Here is a 24,714-nt window from a genome sequence, read left to right on the forward strand (position 1 = left end):
ACACACACACACACACACACACACACACACACACACACACACACACAGGATATATATAGGAAAAAAGACTAAGAGATACAATCAACTGGTAACAGGGGTTATTTCTGAGTAATGGGTTGACAGAAGATTTATATTTCCCAGGTGATTTCTCATATTTCTTACAAACTATTAGCTTTACTGTTATAATCAGAAACACACTTTTAAAGCAAACAAGGCTTGAAGATTAGAGTCATGGCAACATAGCCTGTAAAACCTCTTGAAATTTTAAAACAAAAGGGTCATAGGCATACTAGTAAACAGAGTAAGTGCTTGGTTGGCATTGTGTGCTAACATTTCAGGTTTTACTAAATATCTTAAGGCCCAACTACACATCTTCCAAGTTTACAGTTCAAAGTCCTGGGGCAGCAGTATATTACAAAGTTTCAGGCTGATATCGAGGATGGCAGTGGGTTATAAGAGTGATACTCCCAGGAGCATCTCCGGCACATTGGAATATCTGCTTACCCTGTTCTACCCCAGAGTGTCTTCTCTGAACTTATTAGTCTGCCTTGTTTATTTTTCCCTATCTCTAACCTTATTGCCAGACTATTAACTTTCAATTCTTTGAGTTAACATGCCTGTTCATAAAACCATCGCCTTTACCCCAATCCATTTTAGTGTCTCATCTAATGAATGCGTTGCAAGATTGAGGTGAGTGGAACTGACACAGCTGAAGTGTAAGGTAAGCAACTTGCAAACAATTCTTATGTGTGGCTCAAAAAGAGACTGTAAAACAAACCAAAAAGAAAAAGGTCCTTAGAGTTTTCTGAAATAACGATATTATATTTAAAAATGTACATGATGTCATATAGTTTCTCCTTGGAAACCCCCTAAGTTACAAGCTGGGTTTTATTTGTTAAGCCCCATGGGTGACGGTGGGATGGGGGGCAGAGAAGATAATAAAGGGATGTGCATTAAAATGTTCACATGATTCATTTTGAAGAGTGGGATTCAGGATGTTTTGTTTTGTTGCCCAAACCCCATGTGCCTACCCTTAACATGCAGAGCACAGCTGCATAAACACAGCGGTGACTTGTCCTTAAGAAATGAAGCCTCCTTATAACCTAAATTTATATATACACATAGACAGATATTTAGGGAGATTTCCTATCTTTAATAACTCCCAGAGTTGCCCAATAGAAAACTGAAACTTCTTTCCACCCTTCCTTATAGAAACCCTTTAAAAAATACATCAAAGTAGCCACCTGCAAATTCACAGTAAAACAACTCTGAAGACACAAAGAATAGGTATTTTGGCCAACAGGGCTACATTTGCTACCTAAGCACCTTAAAAGCCTGGGGTCCTTGTGTCTCAGTTATTTATCTCCTTTTCCTCTGCAGCTCATCCTCTTAAGTATCACTCTTAGAGCTCCCACTTTTACCCATTTAAATCAAAATACAGTATGAAGTGTTACTGTGGTAGGCAGAATTCTAAGCATGGACCCCTCAAAATTCCAGTCCCCTAGTTATTCAATCAAACAAGAATACTACTATGAAGATATTTTTCAGCTGTAATTGTCCCAAATCAGTTGACTTTCAAGTATAGAGATTATTTGGATGGGGCCTCACCTGACCAAGTGAGCCTTTTAAAAGCAAGAGTTTTTTCTGGTTGATGGAAAAAGGAGCAGTCAGATTTGAAATGTGAGCATGACTGGATGTGCCCTGCTGGCTACAAGATCGCAGAGGGCAGCCTCTAGGAGCTGAAAAGCAGCCCCTTGCTGATAGCCAGGATGAGGTGGGGAACCTGGTCCTACAAAGGCGATGATCTAATCTGTCCACACCTGCATGGGCTTGGAAGTGAGTTTTTTTCCCAGCCTCCAGATAAGAGCCCAGCTCAACCAACACCTTGATTTTGGCCGTACAGCACCCTGAGCAGAGAACCCAGGTAAGCCTGCCCAGACTTCTTCCTGGGCAGAAAAAGTAAGATTAATAAATGCATGTTGATTAAACCAGTAAATTATGGGTAATTCTTACTCAGCAATAGAAAACTACTGCAGATATCATATTGTTTTTCTGTTTGTTTGTTTGTTTGTTTTTTTGAGACAGTCTTGCTCTGTCACCAGGCTGGAGTGCAGTGGCGCAATGTTGGCTCACGGCAACCTCCGCCTCCTGGGTTCAAGCAATTCTCCTGCCTCAGCCTTCTGAGTAGCTGGGACTACAGGCACACGCCACCAAGTCCAACTGATTTTTGTATTTTTAGTAGAGATGGGGTTTCACCATGTTGGCCAGGGTGGTCTCAATCTCTCAACCCTGTTATCCGCCTGCCTTGGCCTCCCAAAGTGCAGGGATTACAGGTAAGCCACTGCACTTGGCCTTGGGTTTTATTTTCAGAGGTTTCTTAGTATTAGAAAGGCACTATGTGCTAATTTCCCTACTTTCTTATTCCCTAAGCACTTAATGGTTCCTCCTTTCTTTTTCCGCAAATTTCTATGACTACGCATGAGTATACAAGTGTGCTTTCATCTGTGTATACACACTCTAAAACACACATGTACATGAAATGACAACATGCAGTGTTTTCACCGAACAATGTATCTTGTGTATCTTTACAATACCAGCACAGAAAAGCCCACCTTGTTCTCTGTAACAACTATTTAGTGCTGGGTTATACCCCTGAATCATTATTTACTTAACTAGTCCATTACTGATGAGCAATTTACACAAAAAGCTGGTACTATTCCATTTGCTAGGTACAAGCTATGCTATACTTATAATTTTCTGTTATTCGCTGAGAATATCAGTAAGATAAATTCCTTTACATGTATTTGCTGGGCAAAAGGGTAAACGCATTTGAAATATTCACCAATACTGAAAACCACTAATGAAATGGTTACACTACTTCACATCAACCTTTAGATCATGGGAAAGGGACCACTTTCCCACATCTTTGCTATCACTGAACTTTATCAATTAACAAAGGTTTCTGACACCATGCTAGGTGAATGATACTATCTCTTTCACCCAGGCTGGAGTTCAGTGGTACCATTATAGCTCACTGCAGCCTTGATCTCTCCAGCTGAGGCGAACCACCCACCTCAGCCTCCCGAGTAGCTGGGACCACAGGCAGGTGCCACCATGCCCTAGTAATTTTTAGAAATTTTGTAGAGATGAGGTCTCACTGTGTTGTCTAGGTTCAAATTCCTGGGCTCATGCAATCCTCCTGCCTCAGTCTCCCACAGTGCTGCAATCACAGGTGTGACTGTGCCTGGCCATTTTTTTAATAATTGCAATGAAGTATCATTTCATGTTTTGTTGACTATTTTTTCCCTATGTCATGAGATTTGCACCTTTTGCCCATTTTTTCTATTGGTGCATTCACCATTTCATATCAATTTACACAATTTCTTCATGTAAACTAGCAATCAGTTATGGGCACAAACATTTTTCATACTTTGATTTCTTTTGAGTTTGTTTATGACACAGAAATTTTCATTTTAGGTGAGACACACTAGTCTTTTCCCTTTGGGACTTCTGGATTATTTTTCATGCTCAGAATCTTCCCAGACCTAAAAACCTCTGATTTTCTATGCATTCTTCTTCTTTTTTTTTTTTTTTAAATGAGATTGTCCTATTCACTGTTCTTTTAGGAATCCATGGCTCCCCACAAACACTGTTTTGTGAAGACATGCTCCAGAGCACTGCATATGCCAATATCTCTTTCTACCCAGAGCACTGCTGATACCTGTACACAAATTAATGTCCCTATCTCTACCAATGCTTTTGATGGGTACAAACAAGGTGTCAGTGATGAGTGGACTGGCTGATGTAATCCCTACCTAAGAAAAAGAGAAAGTTAAACTGTATTTTTTAGGTTAGTAAGTGCTGAGAGATAAAGGTTTTTCCTTCTCTTTTTTGGATGGAGATGTCCAGAAAGCCTCGCCTGGCACTGTGTGTCCAAGGCAAGATAGAGAGCATAGTAACAGAAAGGGTGAGGCAAAAGGTGTGGCCGGTGAAGAGGCACTGCATGTTATCAAGATGTGAGGCCTGGTCCTGTATTGTATTCACATGTTCTTCTTCTTTTTATAAAGAAATAGGAATCTACACTCACAGAATGTCTGGCAGGCTTCTACTGCCTCTGAGAGAACAATACCCTGTTGGCTCTGTAACATAAAGAAAAGCAATGCTCGGTGTGGTGGCTCATGCCTGTAATCCTAGCACCTTGGGTGGCTAAGGCGAGAGCACTGCTTGAGCCCAGGAGTTCATGACCAACCTGGCCAACATGGCAAAACCTTATCTCTACTAAAAATAAAAAAATAAAAATCAGCCAGACATCATCGCGCGTGCCTATAATCCCAGCTACTCAAGAGGCTGAGGCACGAGAATAGCTTGAACCTGGGAGGCAGAGATTCTAGTTAGCTGAGATTACGCCACTGCACTCCAGCCTGGGCAAAAGAGGGAGACTCCATCTCAAAAAAAAACCCACTCTTAGAACCTGAAAGGCTTCCCTGTGCCCACTCCTCTGATTAAATTCTAAATTAATGGTGAAGGAGAGAGAACTTAAGCTAAATCTATGAAAGAAAAGAAAATAATTAAAATGATCATTCAAGTCTTAACCACATGTTCTGTCTCCTAAATATTAGAAGTGAAGAAAATCACAGCTATAAAAGACTAATCAACAAGCACATAAAGAATGATGAAATTGCTATAAATACTACAAAGAGGACAAGATTTAAATCTTTACATCACTAAGTTATATACTAAAAAACAGAATCCATCATTCACCTAGCATCTAGCATACACTGCTGGGCACTGTGCTGGGTGCTGGAGTAATGTCCCAATTAAAGTATTTGGCCTTGTTTGACCGCCTGTAGGGTTTTAATGACAGTAGCGTAATATTAGTCTCAAAAACAGAAATGGTAGTAATAGAAGTAACATATCCTCATCACATAGCTTTGGAAATATAATGTTACCACTGCTTACACCTCTTCCCTAATTATATCCTTCTCATGCCCTCTCAGAGGTAACTACTATCATGAAATTGGTATTTAACATTATCATGTTTTCCTTTAGGCTCTTATATTATAAAAATACCTAAAATATAATATAGTGACTGTATAATATATATATTTATATATTACATAAATATTATATTTTAGGATATATAATATATATATTATACATATATATCCCTAAATAAAATATTGTATGTAGCATGTTAACTTTATATGAAAGGCTTACATAATGTTTTTTAGTGACTTGCCTTTGTTGTCCAATAATATATTTTAGTTTCATCCACGCAAATCTGAGCAGTGTTCACTTGTTTCCTATGTACACAAGTGTTTTGGATATAACTATGTCACAAATCACTTAACCATTTTCCAACTGATAAATACTTAGGTTACTTCAAATGTTTAGCTATTACAAATGACGCTGCTGTGAGTGGTCTAGAACTCATCTTCATCTGTTAAGAGCTTCTCTAACGTTTTACCTGGAAGAGGCCTTTCTAGATGTTAGTGGTCATTTTACATTGTCATAATTTTATCTATTTATCTTTTATCTTTTTAATTTACTACCTTCAATTATTTCTATGAAGAAAATAAAATTTCACTCCAAAGGAGCAACTACTTCTTTCTCCCTTCTTCTTCTCCCCAATATAACAGACAACTCCCATTCTCAACTTAAAAGACCCCTTGAGCTTAAGAACTACTTTCTGGGTGAGAGTACTACCCTGTATTTAAATATGAAGTGAAGATCATCTGAGAACACATGAGTGTCAAATTAGGGTTTTCACAAGAGTACAGTGAAGTAGGACTAAGAGCTCATCCTTTTGGCCTTTATCCTTCACAGTCCTGAAGATACCTTCCTGTAACACAGATCCTCCTCAAAACCCTCAAAGGCATTCAAAGTCAAACTTCCTCCCACTTCCTGACCTTCCTCTGCCTTTCCATCCTTATGTTCTCTTAATGAAGCACACACATCCCACACTCTAGCCATACACTGAGAATTCCCTTTCTCTTATTCCATCTCTACCTGTCAACAAAGTCTTGCTCATCTTTCAACATCTTGGGCAAATGGCTCCTTTAAACCCTTCTAGACTTTCCCTTCGGAATTGACCCTTCTCTTTTCTGCATCACCGTGGCTAGAGCTTTGAAAAAGGAAAAAAAAAACACATCATATAAAGCAGTTTTCATTGTCCAGTTTTATACTACAACTCTAACCTTCCTTATAATTCGATAAAGTACTTGAGGCCAAAGGCCTCATCTCTTGAATTTTCATTGTCCGCAAAATGACTACCATAATATATTAGACAAGTTCAATTTTAGGGAGAAATATGCTGAATAGTTCTTAACATTAATATTTTTCACACGAGTTATCATGTTTACATTTCCCAAGGATATTCCTAACATGGAAACCATGTCTTGTATCATCCAGGCATTTAGAAATAGAGACAGAAATAATTGAAAAGGGACCCCATATAAAAAGGAATTCTGTATTTCAGAGTCCAAACACTCAGAGAGGACAAGGTTTGGGTTAACATATCACAAACAACAACTTAGGGATAAAACAACAGAAAAACAAAGATAACATGTGAAGACATACCAAATCTCAAAATATATTAATTATTTTCAAAACCAACAAATAAATACAACAAAACTCAAGAAAGGGTAATCAATTACCTGCATGAGCAGAGAGAGGTGAGTGTGGTCGAGGCAATGCTGGTGACTGCCCATTGCCTATCAAGCTTTTCCGGTTACTTGTTCGGCAACTATCAAAAGGAAAGAAAAAACAAAGTTTAAAAAGAATACAGCATCAATAATGTTGTTCAAGCATGTTCCAGGTAGACATGGACCAGGTTGCACAACCTATCTGCTCATGTTATTGTTAAGATTATTGCAATTATGCATTCACTAATATTGGAGGGGTGGCTGCCTCTTGAAAATTAGAAAATATAATGTATTCATATAGCACAACACCATCAATATTCCTCACCACCAGTGGAGCAATAATCAAATGCCTTCTTCCAGCTCTTGACTGCAAATATGCAACATGCCATACACACAAGTGATAAATTAAGGATTCAAATCAGCAAACCACAGGTAGCATCTTTGTTGACATAAAATTTCTAATACAAAAAATTACATGCAATGAAGCGCAATGACATTAATCTTACAATGATGCACTAATTAAAAATCTAATTATTTAGACAAATTTCTTATTTGTGCCCTTTGTCAACAGAATAGCTGATGCCCAAGATAAATGTATCTCACCACTCATTCATTTTTCATCTTGTATACGGCATTCACAAATTCTTTATTAAGGTAAATGGTCTAGAATCATTAAATCAGATCCCAGTGTATTAAAATAATAGTGATGGTCCTCTTTCACAAGCATGCTAGCTACTGGTTTTATCCTGAGTACCCAGAGCATTGAGATAAATTACTACACATGGGCACAAGGCAACAATTTGTTCCTGTTTCTGCTAGTAGGAAGTTATAAAATGGCTAATTTGATTTCAAAGTAACTTCAACAAACCTCAAAGAATAAGACAAATACAAAATGGTGAAGGGGATATTATCTTATTTTCATTTGCTTTCTTCAAAACAGATTGGCACTTCACTCTCTATTAGCAATACAGTGGTCAGAGAAGGGTAATAAAACCCAGCAAGTTACCTCATTTAATTCACCTTTAACAAGGTTCAGGGCTCTGTGTCTCTATCCTCCTACATTGTGCTGCCCTCAACCACCATTAAGAGTGTATTGCAAGGCCTTCTTAATGCAGGACAGGCCTCTGTTATACTAGGTTCCTGAAACAGAAATTTTCACAAGACTTCTAAGTTAGGTATAGTGAGATAACATTTCTAAATATTCAAATAATACATTTCAAAACCAAACCCAATTTCTTTCAGCAATACGGACTTGGGAGTTGATCTTCTCTTAGATGTTTGCTGATTATCATTTGTCAACAGTCCCATATTTGTAATTTCTTAAGGTCAGGCTGCATCACTTTATTTTCCGCATTGCAGCAATCAGCATCCCCTAGTATTATCTGTGAGTTTAATGAAGATCATGTCTACTCAGCCCTAAAGAAGTTGTTGTTAATGAGAATAGATCCTTGATATTTAATTGTGAAGGTGGGTTGGATATTATCAAGTCATCTATCAAGAAATGCATTCAACCTATTAAATTCATAATCATTAAATCAGATAGTCTTTTTCAAAGATACTGTATAATGTATTTAGTGTTGATTTAAATTAATGTCTCCTTTCATTCCAATACAGAAATATTAAATATATTAACTTGCTGATGTTAATAAAAGAAATTATAAATGACAAATTTACGTCCTGAAAATGTCAGCAAACTTTTTTCCGCAAATAAACTGACATTCAGGTTATTATAAAAATGGCTATATTTTTTCATGTTTAGCATTTGATCTACGTCATTTATAAAGATCTTTTTCAACATATTTATTAATGTTTCTATGTATAAATAATACTAATAAGAAATGTGTATTAATGCAAATAGCTATCTAATGAATATCTTAACTAGGTATATCAGTGAAATATGCTGATACATTTAAATTTAGAAAATGTTATTTCCTAAAGTAAAACCTAAAAAATTTCTAAGAAATGTACACTACCATACATACTAAGGTACACACACTACCGCAACAGGCAAAACAGTCAACAATTTAGATTTAAAACAAATAAAAACATGAACAATAAAACTTCATAATTACATTAGTTATTTAAAGTCTATCAAAAAGGGGTAGAAAAGGGATTTCAAAAATGTGATTCAAAAAAATCTCAAAAAGAAATGTCCACATAAAACCCCCAAATAAAATATGCTTGTTTGGTCAATATACAAACAGATTTACATTACAGTCATCCTGTGTGCATCCACTCCTCTATAAAGATTGCTAATCTTTATAAACAGGTGATTCACTATGAATGTAATGTGGAGTGAAAGAAAACAGGCTACTTCATCTATGAATACATGAGCAAGTTTAAAGAGAAGTTAAAAACAAACTACCTCAGAATTTGAACAGTTTACCATATTTAACGGTACTATGTGACACAAAACAAATTATCAAAGGTATATCTTATTGACAAAAGCCATGAATAATCAAGGCATAATTCACAACCGAAAGCGTCTCCTCTAAACTTTTTTCCTTTTAACATGAAGCTAGAAATGATGTTAAAATTATAAGAGACTTGGAAGTTTCTAGAATCTCTCTCAACAATGAAATAGAAAGCTTTTAAACATCAAATAATCCCAAAATAGCAAAACTAGTGTTTATACAATATAGGCTAAGATATATTTCCACATGTACACAAAATAAATGTCTATACTTAACAAGTGGGGTCCTAGCTTCATGAATGAATTTGTTGCTAACATTCTCAAGAGTAGAGGGACACTTTACACTGTATTTTATCCCCAAATACCTAGATCTTTAGACACACACACACACACACACACACACACACACACACACACTTTTAAAATCCCAGGACCCTCCTGAGATATTCCATAGAAAACTTTTCCAGGGTACAGGAGGGAAGAGTCATCCAATATCAATACTACCTGCTTCTGGTATATCTGACACTCACCTAATCTTATTACTCTAACTACCTGATTCCAAATAAATGAATTAAAGTCTATACTTAACCACAACAGTAAAAAAACTCCAAGTGGGTTGGAACTATACTTGCCACCTAGGTTGCCACAGCACCTGGCACTGCCCACGTTAATAATAACATTGGTGCAAAATGCTGAGCTGACCTCTGTCCTCCAGGTATCACACAGTTTTCTGCCCATGAAAGCAGAAGTTTATGGCACCTGCATGAGAGGCAGTCTCTCCAGGTGTTCATGACAACACCTACTCATTTAATCCATTCAGTGATAAAACAGTGGAAACATCTCCACTCAGGCAAAATAAAGACTCCTTCCTTTTCACCAGCATGACTAAGTCAATTGTGCCTTGCTTTTTTTCAAGCAATCACCCAAGGGAAAAACAGGTGACATCTGACCAGATTCAACATGAATACTAATTCTCCTGTTGCAGAAATCTCTTCATTATAATTCACCCTTATCCAAGCATTTGAGCTTGTAAACAGTTATCTCCAGTTTTCATCCTTAGGGACACAGGGACGTGACCACAAAAATGAAACTAAAGAAAAGTTATGAACTCAAGTTGCAGCTATTCCATTCCCAAATGCATTCTTTTGACATCATTCTTCAAGAACTAGAAGCCATTTACCATGTCCATGCTCCGATCTGAAAGCCAAACATGGGACTAACCACTTCCCACAAAGTACCTCCTCTCTCAGTTCTCTAGCTGAGGCAACACATGGAAAAACTTACTTTTCCTGTGGATGAGATGCACAGTTTGTTCTCTGAATTTGGAAGGTGGCTTCTATTGTTCTATCAACACAATGGTACACAGTCACTACTTGCAAAATCAGAATTTAGCCTGAGAAGATAGTCATATGAGAACTTGAGACAATGGCATAAACAATGGATTAGGGCAGGAGCTGATGATCACAAGTAGGCGTTTAGTTTTACATCATTCATTCATCTGGTAGGTATCTCCTTAGGAAGCTCCACCTAGGGGCAACTATGAGGCACAGAAAGATAACTTAGACAGAGGGCACAAGAAATGCACCTTGCTGATTACAGAATCTGAGAATGGGAAGAGGGAATGATAGGAGCTTGAGGGAGAAGGACTGGCTGCCCCTGAGGGTCAGGAGGCAAGCAGGCATGGACAGAACATTGCCTGTAAGAATGTCACAGCTGGTCGGATGCTCGGGTGGAGATGCTGTGGAGTGACATGAGGTCACCACCAGGAAGTGTTTTATTTGTCTGCACGGCTTTTGCTCAGGCAGGTGAAATGCAGACTGAACAAGGCACCACACCTGCTCCCTGAGTTCACTGTTATCATCACAAAAACAGTTTCACAAGGAGCTTCTTATTTTCTTAATTACTGCCAACAGCACCTCCCATTTGCTAGGAAGACAGAAAGGCCATGCATTTCATCATTCAAGTCAGGCCTGGCTCAGTGTGAAAGGGACAGAGGAATATGGGCTACTAAGCTGGAGGTGGGTCGGGAAGTCGCATGTATTTTTTGTTCAAAGTACCCCCTTCCACTTCTGCAGAAGTTGTCCTTGTGCCCAGAGCTCCGTAAGAAAGGCTTGGTGGGATATGTAAAAGTTTCACATCTGCGTTTGCCACTTGTCTCCTGGCAGAAGAACCTGTTTACCATCCCCTACCAGCTCTCTAAAAGCTGTGAGGCCCACCAGGCTGTGCCCTTTTCCAATTATTCTGAGTAGTTGAAATTCAACTTAATTTTAAATTATATTCACTTTGAGACATGAATTCTGATTATTTCTGACCATGGCAAGAACAATGAGGGGAGAATACCCCAACAGGCAATGATTTTTACATTCACAGCTGACTTAAAAGCTCAACATTCAGTAGAACATAAGACTAACCACCATTGAGGGGCAGTAATAATATCATGAATTGAATAAGAGGGGCCCTGGTAATTCTGGAAAGCTAGAATTATTACTTCATCCTGATGAAAATTTGATAAATTTGCACAGGAGACCAATCACAGACCAAAGCTTTACTGTCCATGAACATCTGCTAACTATTTCCTAACATCTTAATAGAAAATGAACATTTGAATATTTCTTAAACAAAGAAGAAGGCTGAAGTGGAAGAAATAGGGCAAGACCAGGAGGCAGAAATTGTCTAGCTAAAATGATATTGCTGAATAAATGTTATGAACTAAGCAGGTTTCTGTTTCTATTTCTTTACAATGAAGGAGTTGAAACAGATGAGACAGTCATAAACTTACTTCTTTTGGTCTCAAACATTTTAATAAAATAGAAAAATAATCCAACAATTCCTACCACACTAGCAGAAGCAACTGTATCATTTCTCCTGTTTGATTCCAATCTTTAAAAATGATACAGACATTAGAGAGAGAACAAAATGTACTCTCAGAAGTCCAAACCAATAATATTTTCCAGTCCCCAAAGGCAATTACTGAAAGAACTGGGAGGCTGGGCATGGTGGCTCACTCCTGTGATCACTTTGGGAGGCTTAGGCGGGCAGATCACCTGAGGTCAGGAGTTCGAGATCGGCCTGACCAACATGGAGAAACCCTGTCTCTACTAAAAATACAAAAGTAGCTGGGCGTGGTGGCACAGACCTGTAATCCCAGCTACTCAGGAGGCTGAGGCAGGAGAATTGCTTGAACCCAGAGGCAGAGGTTGCAGTGACCCAAAATCACGCCACCACACTCTAGCCTGGGCAACAAAAGCAAAACTCCCTCTAAAAAAAAAAAAAACAAACAACTGGGACTTGTAGCTTTCCCATTCATTCTTGGTATGGTAGCATATATATATGCCATATGTATAACCACACTACATGTGTGTGGTTCCATATTTTCACTAGTAGTATCACCTAACAGGAAAAAAGAGACTTGAAATTGTACAAAAGATATTAATAGTTATCTTTCAGTGGCTTGTTGGGCTTTTATAGTGGACAATCCCTGGGGATTATTTGATTATGTAAAGGTATACATATTGTTTTTCTATTGACTAGGTGATTCTAAAACTCTGTGGAAACTGAAGTTAAGTAGAAAACTGGGAGTAATGCAAATGATTCTTATCCATAATAATGTAAATGAATTTTATCTGGTGAAGATACAATTAATATCCACCCCAAGGAAAGATGATCTCAAATCTTTACTATCACAGTCCTATATTAACTAGTTTTGCATCTATGAGCAAATTCATAATTCCTGACTATATATGTATATATATAATTCATATATGTCTGATTTTCAAAATCTCTTTCAATCTGTTTTAACATGTTACTGCTGCCCTGATATGTTAAATAAAATATTTGATACATGTTCATTTTATATTTATATGACAGTCATGTTTTTGACTTTTGGATAAATTATACTTTAGCACACACTATATAGATATTCTGTAACTTATTTTTTTTTCACTTAACATTATGTTTTTTGGATTTACCATGGCAACATAAGTATGGGCCTAATTCATTCCTTTTTAAGATTATTCCTTTGAAGCAAATTTTAGGATTCCTAAATGCACTAAAATTATATGTTATGGACACTTTTTTTCCCCTTTGCAACATTAAAGACCTAGAACCCTGTGCATTTGATTTAAAAAGCCTTGAAAAATGTCTTTGATAAGAGGCTATATTTCAAGGAAAAATTATATCATGCAACATAAAGCAAATATTCCTTAAAATCTTCTTTGGACACTTCTTCCCCGAATCCTGCTTATTGCTGCTTCACCTGGATGTCTCCATTTTTGCCTACATCCTGCTGTCTTCTCCCAGAAATAACTGTTTTTCTCATGTAAATCAGCCAACCCTTTCTTTCTAGGCATCTTCAAGTCTACATCTCCACCACTTTTTCTGAATAGCAAAAGACCGCACCTAGTTGCTGGCTAGATAAGCACTATTCCTCCTTAGAAGGTGGCAGAGAACAAAGCTGTTCTCTACCTTTGTCACACACCCTTTGCTACTAATGTAAAGTTAAGAAACTTGCTGGGATCGTCTTCCATCTTCCCTATGGCCCATGAAACTAGGGCTCCTCCCAGGCTTGCATTAACTCCTTCAATAAATTACTTTCTGAGTGCATAAGATATGCTAGGTCCTATTCTAAACAAACAAAAATCTTTGCTCTCAAGGGAGCTTACATTTTGGAGGTAAAAGCAGAAAATGAACACAACAAATTTGTTAAATTTGTATTACATGAGATAGCGATGGACGAAAAATAATTGTGCATTATATTCCTCCTACATTACAAATAAGGCAGATGTGGGAGTTCACAATTTCAAATAGGTGGTCAGGAAAGGCCTCACTGGGGAGGTGAGAGAGGATAAGACCTGAAAACAAGGAAGTGAGCATTCAGCAAGAGCAGAGGCCCTGAGGCCGGAGTGTTCCAGGAGGAGCAGGCAGGCCAGCATGGCAGGTGTGTAGCAAGCCAGGGGAGACTGCCAGCAGAGGATGGCAGAGGCAGGTCTGGAGCAGCCTGCAGGCCACAGTGCCATCTGGTTTTTAGTCTGAGTGACAAGGGAAGCTGTTGGAAGGTCCTGAACGTAACCTGACTTTTGTTTTTAGAGAATTGCTTTGGCTACTAGACTAAAAGGAGGAAGCAGGAAGACCAGTTGGGAGGTCGAATTGATGTGCATCTTGAATGCACTCTTATCGCATGTGATTCTGGTTTAAAATACGGTATTTTATTTTAAAAATCAGTTTGTATAAAAACAGCTCCAAAATTCAATGGAAGTGTTACATCAGTCTGTGCTCTTTTGCATAGCCTCAAAAAACGTTGGAGAAATAGCAAGTGCTGATCGCTGAGGTAGCTCAAGCCTGAGTGCCTCAGGCCTTTCAATATTTGTATCAATGTAATGATCCAGGTGATAGTGATCAGGGGGAAGTAATTATTGATATTATTGGCTTGATACTTGAACTTAACTTTCCCATTAGCAGAAAAACTTTTTTAAAGGCATTAATCATAAAGAGAATAAATGCTTGCCTACACTATTTCACCTGTGAACAAAAAAAGAAATTCAGGCTAATTTCAATAGCTAGAGAAAGGAATACACTTTCAAAAATTCTGAAGAAAGCCAACCAGAAAATTTATATTATCTTATATAGTACTTCCTGGAAATATATCTAATCCATTAAGATAAATCCACAGTGAGGTCTGGCCCAATTTTCTGTCTTCATAGAAGAAAAGAGAAACAGCTGAACATATAGATATTAGAAAAGGCACTATCCAATATAACAAGTATTTCTGGAATGCCTATTCCCATATACAAAGTACTGCGTGAGATAAGAAAATGAAGTTGCTTCAAAGTGTTTAAAGTATAAAAGGAGAGATAAGACTGATTCACAGGTAACCGCATTCTAAGGCAGAATCTGGAAAAGAGATAAAACAAAAATTTGTTGCTAAAGTGTGATATAAATCCTCATTCAGCTTTTAAACACATTTTCATAAACAATAAACACTAGAATTTTACAGAACATACTATGCATTGTGGATTATCCATCCATTTCATAGGACTTCCCTAAATAATTTCATAAGTTCAGTGATATGCCTGATGAAAATACAGTCACCTGTTGCTTAGCAGGGATACATTTGGAGAAATGCATCGTTAGGCTATTTTGTCCTTGTGCAAACATCACAGAGTGCACTTACACAAACCTAGATGGTAGCGCCTACTGCACACCTAGGCTATACGTGACAGTCTGTTGATCCCAGGCTACAAACCTGTATAGCATGTTACTGTACTGAACACTGCAGGCAACTGCAACACAATGGTAAGTATTTGTGTACTGCAAAAAGAAAAATAGCTCAGAGCAGTCGGAGCTACGTGAGATAAGACAAATGTATCAGGCCCAGAGAGACAGGAGTAGGAACTTCAGTCACGTCCCCACCATGCCTGGGGACAATTGTTAAAAGGCATTTCGTTTCTGACTAGTTGCTTCACTCATTATCTTCATGTTCCTGGAATTTAAGACAGAAATAACAATGTAAACACAATTAATAGCTTGTGTTATTTTAACGTAAATTCTTGGTAAACAATTTAGGACCTATCTCTTCTTTTCCTTTAAAAATCTACCTGTGGCCCAGCGTGGTGGCTCACGTCTATAATCCCAGCACTTTGAGAGGCCAAGGTGGGTGGATCATGAGGTCAAGAGATTGAGACCATCCTGACCAACAAGGTGAAACCCCATCTCTACTAAAAACACAAAATTAGCCAGGCGTGGTGGCGGGCACCTGTAGTCCCAGCTACTCGGGAGGCTGAGGCAGGAGAATCGCTTGAATCCAAGAGGAGGAGGTTGCAGTGAGCTGTGATCACACCACTGCACTCCAGCCTGGCAACAGAGAGAGACTCAGTCTCAAAAAAAAAAAAGGAAAAAAATATCTACCTGTAACTGCTGCTAATTGGAGTGTACATGCAGAACAACTTGAATCTTTGCTCAGGAAGGCAACCTTCAAACTTAGCCCCAATGAAACTCTCTACTTATCTTAATTTTGGCTCAGACTTTTCCTTTCAGGTTGACAGGACCTAAACATAGAGGTACAGTAAAAATATGATATTTCAATCATGTGGGACCACCTTTGCATATATGGTCCTTCATATATGTGGTTTGTTGTTGATTGAAATGTTACACTGTGCATGACTATATATTTTTAACAACTCATTTCACCTGAGTTATTCTCTATTTTGTGGCTCTATTTCAAAGGTGGATATGTCAACATAGCTATTTCTACATGGCTAACATGGTGGGCTCTGATGTCATAGCACTAGCATGTGTCATTGGTGCCTGATATTCACCTTGTCATATTGCAGTAATTCCAGCAAGCACAGTGTCACTTGATGGTCACTTACTCAAAAACATAACACATAACTTGGGATTGTACATGACGCTTACAATCTAGGAGAGGGCTATACATTTTTTGAGGACAAGGATTATATTTTATATAACACTGAATCTCTTTGGATACCCAGAAGAATATAGAAAAAAGAATAGTTAAATAGAGATGCATTAAATACTTTTGAATGACTGGCTAAATGTGGTCTCTGCCTTCAAGAAGTTTATAATTGAACATGGAAGACACACATATAGTCCAATTTACATGACTAAACTGATCTAAGATGATATAATGTAGTCTAATACTACTGGATTAATCAAAGTGATGTACATAGCTAAGAAAACACAAAGAGCTGATGAAGGCTGTGGTGCTGGATGCATGGTATGAAACATCCTGCTGGAACAATCAACATACATATCATTCTAAATAAAACTGCAGTGGGGTCTTCAGTCTAATTAAAAGAGAGAGCAAGATACAATGATCAAAGTTCAGTAGAACCTGGAAATAATGGAATGTGTATGGCTAATGCCTGTAATCCCAACTCTTTGAGTAGCCAAGGCAGGAGGGCTCATTGAGGCCAGAAGTCTGAAACCTGCTTGGGTAACACAGGGAAATTCCATCTCCATAAAATATTTTTAAAAATAACGAGGCATGGTGGTATGCGCCTTAGTCCCAACTACTCAGGCACCTGAGGCTGGAGGATCATTTGAGCCTAGGAGTTTGAGATTGCAGTGAGCCATGATCACTCCACTGCATTCCAGCCTGGACAACAGAGCAAGACCCTCTCTAATTTGAGAAAAAAAAAAAAAAAATGTGGGAGGAAGGAAGCATGTTTGTAGTAACAGAATAAATCCAACTTTTTAAAATGTTAGAAGTAAAAAGTAACTAAAGTGAGAAGGGCCTATATCTCAATGCCTATTAATTTTTTAGTGCAATTTATCTGCAACATGAGTCATAAGAGACACCTAGTATGCATGCCCACCCCAGGAATTCTAAGTCATCAGGGCAGGCCATTTATTTACAGGAAGGACCTCAAGGGCTGGGAGAGTCAATGATGGAGATGGCTTTGGATTTAAGATTAGCACAACAGCCCAAAGATCAAAGACACACAATAAAGAGTGTTACCATTTGAGATGAAGATGGGAAGAAAGTACTGGAAAGGCCAGGTAATTATCTCTGATCTAAGGGCATGTGCTCTAATGTGGGAAACTTCTCCAAGGGCTGATGCTACCTAAAACATAGTATAAAGTCATTCAAAACTCACATGGTCTAGTCTATCCTGCAAAGATAAAGCAGCTACGACCTGCCTGGCCTACCTGGAGCTGGGCTATCAAAGTACCAAAGAGTGCACGTTGGAGGAGAGGTGGAGGTGGGGGGGCTAGTTTTATAACAGGGAGAAAGGTCAGATCAAATACCTATGAGACAGACATCCAAGTGGTTGGCTGTCCATAGGTCAGTGGTTGTCAGGGACCAAAGAGAAATCAACAGACATACTGGGGAATCAAGAAAAGATAAACAAAACACAAAGTAATGGTTTTCTAAACCTCTACCAAGTATATGTTGGGGGTAGGGGAGATGTGTGTATGTCATAAACAAGTTGTTTTTTCTTTTTAACTTCCGTGTTTTGTACTCAATATGAGTATATTAAAGTCACAATTTGATATATCTTTTTCCAAGTAGCAGAAAAACCAAGTTCAAAGTCCTACTGTTAAAGTTACTTTGATCAATTTAATTTAATGGCATTGGATTATTCTCAGTTGGCCAGGGATAAGGAAGTAACTCTTAAGAAGATCTTAGTCAGTGGAGGCAGTCCCAAACCAGAATTAATACGATAACTGAAATCTAATGTTCCAATCTTTCTTCTCGGAAATAAAACAGTGAAATTTTACTATGAACTTTTTTCTCCTGTACCTCATGTCCCACTTTCATTGCTTTTATGAAATGGTCATTGGCTTTAAAAGCTTGAGTGGGAGATGTCCTTATAACCAAAACTTATTTGAATATACACATAGCAACAACTGAACTACTATAATATAGTTTTACTCATTTCAGCCTTCTCTATACAGAAATTAAATCTCAGTTTAACTTGCTACCTCTAGAAATATTTAATTTGGTGAATATATTTTAGTCTATAATTTAGCTCCATAGTTATTCACTATCCATAAAAATAAAAGGGTCTCTTCCTTCCTTCTGCTTCAGAGGACCCAAGAATCGCTTCTTTCTCACCCACAAAAGGGGAGTAGGTTTACTTCCATGACCACCAAATCTCCTTTTATGACACTCAACAGAAACTTATTTCAAGCCCAGAATGAACAGCATGACTACTTAACGCCTCCCAGCTCTACAGCATTTTGCTTTTATATAGCAGTTTGACATAACGTTCTGCCCACAAGTGAACTATCCCTGATTTCATGTCTTTCCACAATCGGAATACAAACATACAAATATGTGAAACCGACACCAGAGCTCCACTTTGTTCTTTTCTGTGAGAAGTCATGTGGCAAAAAGCCAGTGTCTTTCTGTTCAGCATATTTTGTTGCTAGCTGCTCCTAATTCAGTATCTTGCAAAATGACATTCTGTTAATGACATGAATGTCAAAGCTGTGATAATGGGCAGAAGTAGAAGAAAATGTTTCCTAAATGGAGAAGCAACAGGAAAACTGCCAAATGGATATTAAAATTAGTTGTGTGTTTAGCCCATACGTTAGTGCTTGGTCCCTACTATTTGCTTCCAACACGAAAAGGGAAGTAGCCTCTAAGGAGGGAAGAATAACCCACCTTGGTGAAAAGCATGGGCAAAAAAAAAGAGGTCAAAGAAATGTTTTCCCTTAATTAACTTGACAGATGTCTTTCCTTTTCCTCATTTGCATCCACTAATGTTTTCTTAGTCATTTTCTCATTTTGCAAAGATGAAATTGGCCACAAGGAACCAATTCTGTTGCTAAAGACAGGAGGGCTGAGGAATTACCAGAAGATGCTGGCCTTTAAGATGCTCAGTATTCGGTCTGGGTAATGAGTGTTCCTTGCTGTTGTTATTTGTGGGGTAAGTAACAGAATTTTAGGTCTGGAAAACAATGAAGTGATTTGCCAAGGTAGCATCACCAATCAGCGGCAAACAGAGCCTAAGAAGGGAGATTAAGTGACTCCCACAACCAGGATACATTGGAAGGTAGAAATCTGCATGAGACATATGGATGCACTCGACTACTTCTTAAGTGAACATATAGTAACTCTGCTCTACAAAGGAATAGATAGTTCTGTTTTAAATGGACTCACTTTCGTAGGAGAATGTAGCCATGGAATACAAGGACTTGCCATTAGCAGACCTAGCATCAAATTCCAACCGCTCCTAAGCCTCAATTTACTGATCTGTAGAACAGGGATAATACTATCAATAATCATGGCCCGGCAACGTGGCTCAAGCCTGTAATCCCAGCACTTTGGGAAGCCGAGGCAGGCAGATCACTTGAAGTCAGGAGTTTGAGACCAGCATGGCCAACATGGCAAAACCTTGTCTGTATTAAAAATACGAAAAGTTGCTGGGTGTGGTGTGCATGCCTTGTAATTCCAGCTACTTGGGAGGCTCAGGCAGGAGGATCACTTGAACCTGGGAGGTGGAGGTTGCAGTTAGCTGAGATCACACCACTGAACTCCAGCCTGGTCAACAGAGCAAGACTCTGTCTCAAAAACCGAAAAGACTATCAATGACCACAGAGGGCTATTTGGTGATTAAATGAGATAATGTATGTAAGGAAATTATCATAGTGCCTGGCAAACAGCAAATGCTTTATAAATCTTGGCCATCAAAATAATTCTAGAGTACTTGATGTTGTAGAAGAAAAAAGAACCAAATAAAATACTTGGTCTTTCTCCCTTGTATATGTTCTCTCAGCCATATTTGCTTTCTTACAAGAGGTTAGTTCTAGGGCAACAAGACTTGATAGTAAATGTGAATATTATCCTAGTTATGGAAAGAATGTACCAGTAAGAAGTATAATTGGTGGGCTTCAGAAACACAGAAAAACAAAAGCTTCAGAACCACAAGTTCAAAGTATCCACCCAAACACTGGCCAAGGGCTTCTAATTGTCAACATCACGGTGGAGCAACATGCAAGGGACTAAACTCAACAGACTTCAGTGATTTGGAACAACTGTCAAAACCATGCACATCAGCCCAGTCTTGCTCTGCTACCACAGGCCCCCGACAACCTTCTGACTAGTTTCATGGGGCAGTCTGCCCAAAAGTGATTAAAAAGAACAAAAATAATAATAACTGCGAACAGTGACAAAGCATTCAACACACTCCAAGCAATGGTTTAATTTTCATGACAATTCTATAAGGTAGGACTTATTTTTATCCACATCTTTATAGACGTGAAAATTGAAGAACTGAGAAGTTCAGTAACTTGCCCAAGATCACAGAGCTAGTAAGTAGGAGAAATGGGATCTAAACCCAGGTAGTCTGCCTTCAGAACCTGGGCTTTTAACAATCTTGCTGGACTGTCTGCAAAGCAGAGAATAAGACTTTTGAGGGGCCTAGGTCCAATAATGATTATATGTACCCTTATAAATTAATAGCTCAGCATTCTGGTCATACATAGAAATCACATGAGCTTGGTAACTAGGAATCCACACCTAAGAGACGGAGCTGGTTCTTCAGATACCAACCAAACCAGACTTCTGAGTCTGTAGCCGGAGGGTCAGGTACAAGAGATGGGTCAAGCTATGGAGCTTCACATCAGATTGTGAGGTTTTTCTGGAGGCAGCAAGTCTGACCCGGTGGACAGAAAGCCCAACATTACCAAGTGGGGCAGGCTTTTTATCCCAGGATACACTTGTGTACAGATTTTTCAGGCTCATGTAGACAGGTGAGATGTGGACATGGTACGATACAGACACTCCTTCCTCCACAGTGTATTCTCAAAGATCCATAGGTAGATGACCCAACACACAAATTACCCATGAAGCAGACACTTCCTTCCTTATCCCTGCCCAAACCAACAGATCTAGCCAGACACAACCTGGGAGAGAACAGTGTTTACACATGTAGCAGATTTTTTTTTTATTCTATTGTTTTTTAGTGGATTTCAAAATCAAATCCACATTTCTGGAGCATATCTTCTTTTATTTGACTTTTTTGGTTTTTTATCTCTTAGTGTTCAAGAGAACCCAGAAATCAGGTTTATGATATGAAGCATCCTCATATGCACTGGCTTCTAAGAACTAACACCCACATTGTAACATGCATCAGAAAGCAAATCTGGCCAGCAGATCAGAAGGATATATACTTACTGCATTAATAAGACAAGTTTTATATATATATCTCAAAATAAAGCAAACTCAACAGTAAAAAAATCTTCTATTTACAAATCCTATAGCCTTTTGACCCTATATTATAGATTCTTCTGCTGCATTTATTCTTTCAAGATGTCATGCCTTTAGTCTGGTATCTTCCACCATTACTGTCCCCCAAGAACTCCCTAGACTCTAAGAAAGCAGACAGGAGAGGGATCTGTGTGTAGAAAGAGGCCTCACTACATGGTGTGAATTAGATTAAAACTATGGCAGGAGATTGGATGAGACAGAATGCTTCAGCTAATAAGGGGAAGTTTAACTGTGGATTCACTTTCTGATCTCTGGCCTGCCTCTTATGGGTATGACCACCTATTTCTCACAGGGCCAGTCTTCTGTTTAATGAGATGAACTCATTTGTCCCTAGCCTGAGATTTGGTCCTTATTAGTAAGTACTCCAAGCTCCAGGATAACACATCAGTTCCTCCTCACCATATTTACCAGATACCCAACCTAAACTCATTCTGCATTCCCTGCAGTGACTCAGAGAGTTCCTGTTCATTGTGTCCCTGGATTCCTGTTTATGAAAGTTATGGAATCCCTGACTTTCACATGGAAGCATTTCTAAGAAGAAATTCAATGGCATAGACAGATGGCACCCCACTGTATCAACTTTCCATATTGAAAGAAATCCTGAATAATTCACCCACATGAAATTAAACTGCATATCAAGACCACAATTAGGATGCCTCAACTTACTGAAAAGAAATCAAAGATACCATGAAAGAAACAAATGTGAACTATTTTACTGCTTACTTCCCCTTAGTATTTATCTAAATATACCCTAAATCCTATTGAAAGGGTAAAATACATCTGAAAACAACAATGCAGTTAAATCCATCTTGAAAGTAAAACCTGTCAATAGCTACCAAGCAAGTCATTCCGTTGGCTTTGTGGTCATAACATATTTTCATTCACACTATAATCATAAAATTGTGGGGCTCGTTTACATAAAAGAAACAGTGTTTTCTACATCCTTATATTAAGGATCTCTCTCCAGAGGCCTGGGTCTTCAGATACTAGCTTCAGTGACTGTTTATTACGATAGGCTACAATGTTTTCTGAATTCACAGAAGTATATGGTAAGGAGCAAACGTAATTTGTACTATTAGCTTGCCTCATGGACAGTACACCAAAAATTTGATGCTATGTATTTTAAATGTCACATTTTATTTTATTTTATATTTTTTTAAAAAAACATGAACACCTACTTTTATATCTAAAAGTGTCAATATTTTAAAACAATGTATAAGAAGGCAGATGAGTGGTAAGCATGAGGCTATGCTGTCTTTCTACAAATTGAAGACTAGCACTTGGTGATAAATAGTTTCATAGGACAAAGTTAACTCCCACTCCAGTCCACCAATACCATCATCAATTTGGTTTCCTTGTTTTAAGTCAACCTGTTTTTCTGATGTGTAGGTAGCTGTGTTACTCCACCAAAAATCCCCCAACATTTTTTAGAGTATCTTGCCCTAGGCATAGGATTGGTACCAGGACCCAAGACAAGTGCTTACAAGAAGTTTGCAATCAGGAAATCTAGGGAGGGTGACTTTTCCTTGCATTTTTAAATAGATCCATTGTTCAGTTAAGTGACTTTTTACAACTGGGAGGACAAAAATAAATAATAAAAATCAGTCTACCTAAGATTTGACAAAAGCTATGTTAAAAAAAAAAAGAGAAACTAAGGCAAAAAAGCATATAAAATCATCTAAATTAGAAATGCAACTGTCAGAGAAAGATTTCAATAGCCAGATAGACAAAGTGTTTCCATCTTAGGCATTTTCTGAAATAAGTGTTGTAGGAAAGGGAAGATATTTAACAAAGAAGCAATTTTTTTTTATCATTAAGAAATGTGAAAAAGGTTGAAGGAAAAGAAGAGGTCCCTAGAAAGATTATTTAACGTGTCCATAATACACTGTTAAACAAAACATAATTCCACTTATGAAATAATTTTTTAGATTATTATATTACAGCAAATACCAGAAGAACAGTTAATGTTTGTGTTCTAGTTTTAAAAAGACAAAAAACATGCTGGGCGCAGTGGCTCAAGCCTGTAATCCCAGCACTTTGGGAGGCCGAGGCGGGTGGATCACAAGGTCAAGAGATCGAGACCATCCTGGTCAACATGGTGAAACCCCATCTCTACTAAAAATACAACAAATTAGCTGGGCATGGTGGTGTGTGCCTGTAATCCCAGCTACTCAGGAGCCTGAGGCAGGAGAATTGCCTGAACCCAGGAGGCGGAGGTTGCCGTGAGCCGAGATCGCGCCATTGCACTCCAGCCTGGGTAACATGAGTGAAACTCCGTCTCAAAAAAAAAAAAAAAAAAAAAAAAGACAAAAAACAAACAAAAAAAACACAAGACTTGGCCAATGAGTCTAGCACCATAGTTAGAAAGAGTTAATGATATATTAATTATAAATAATAATTCTATCTTCCAAATTCTTCTGGCTCTCATTGTCAAAGCTTTGCTTCAGAGATGGGTCATTTTCAACTGTTAAAACTTCCTCTTAGAGAAAGAACATTGATTAGTTTTCTACTCTCTCTTCTAAGAGATGACTTGACCTCAAAAAGGTTAATCTCTAGCTTATCCAGGAGAGTTAATCAATTTGTACAGAAATGAAGAAAATGACTTCCCTGATCTTTTTTAAATGTTTTTTTGTTTTTTTTTTTTTTAATTGTTAAGATCCAGGAATAGGCAGGGCGCGGTGGCTCACGCCTGTAATCCCAGCACTTTGGGAGGCCGAGGCGGGTGGATCACGAGGTCAAGAGATGGAGACCATCCTGGTCAACGTGGTGAAACCCCGTCTCCACTAAAACTACAAAAAATTAGCTGGGCATGGTGGCACGTGCCTGTAATCCTAGCTACTCAGGAGGCTGAGGCAGGAGAATTGCCTGAACCCGGGAGGCGGAGGTTGCGGTGAGCCGAGATCGCGCCATTGCACTCCAGC

The 24,714-nt window shown here is 38.3% G+C and overlaps 1 protein-coding gene across 12 annotated transcripts in view; it reads right to left on the minus strand.

Annotated features, from left to right (window-relative positions):
- MAST4 (microtubule associated serine/threonine kinase family member 4) overlaps positions 1–24,714 on the minus strand; it is a 581,430-nt gene that overhangs the window by 108,576 nt on the left and 448,140 nt on the right. For all 12 annotated transcript variants that reach the window (XM_032280717.1, XM_032280635.1, XM_032280549.1 and 9 more), the window contains one exon: positions 6,657–6,745. In XM_032280717.1, coding sequence (XP_032136608.1) covers positions 6,657–6,745 — 89 coding nt within the window. The remainder of the gene's footprint in view (positions 1–6,656; positions 6,746–24,714) is intronic.

This window comes from Sapajus apella, unplaced genomic scaffold (genome assembly GCF_009761245.1).
Source record: "Sapajus apella isolate SASKATOON/1434 unplaced genomic scaffold, GSC_monkey_1.0 scaffold1, whole genome shotgun sequence".
Lineage (NCBI taxonomy): Eukaryota > Metazoa > Chordata > Mammalia > Primates > Cebidae > Sapajus > Sapajus apella.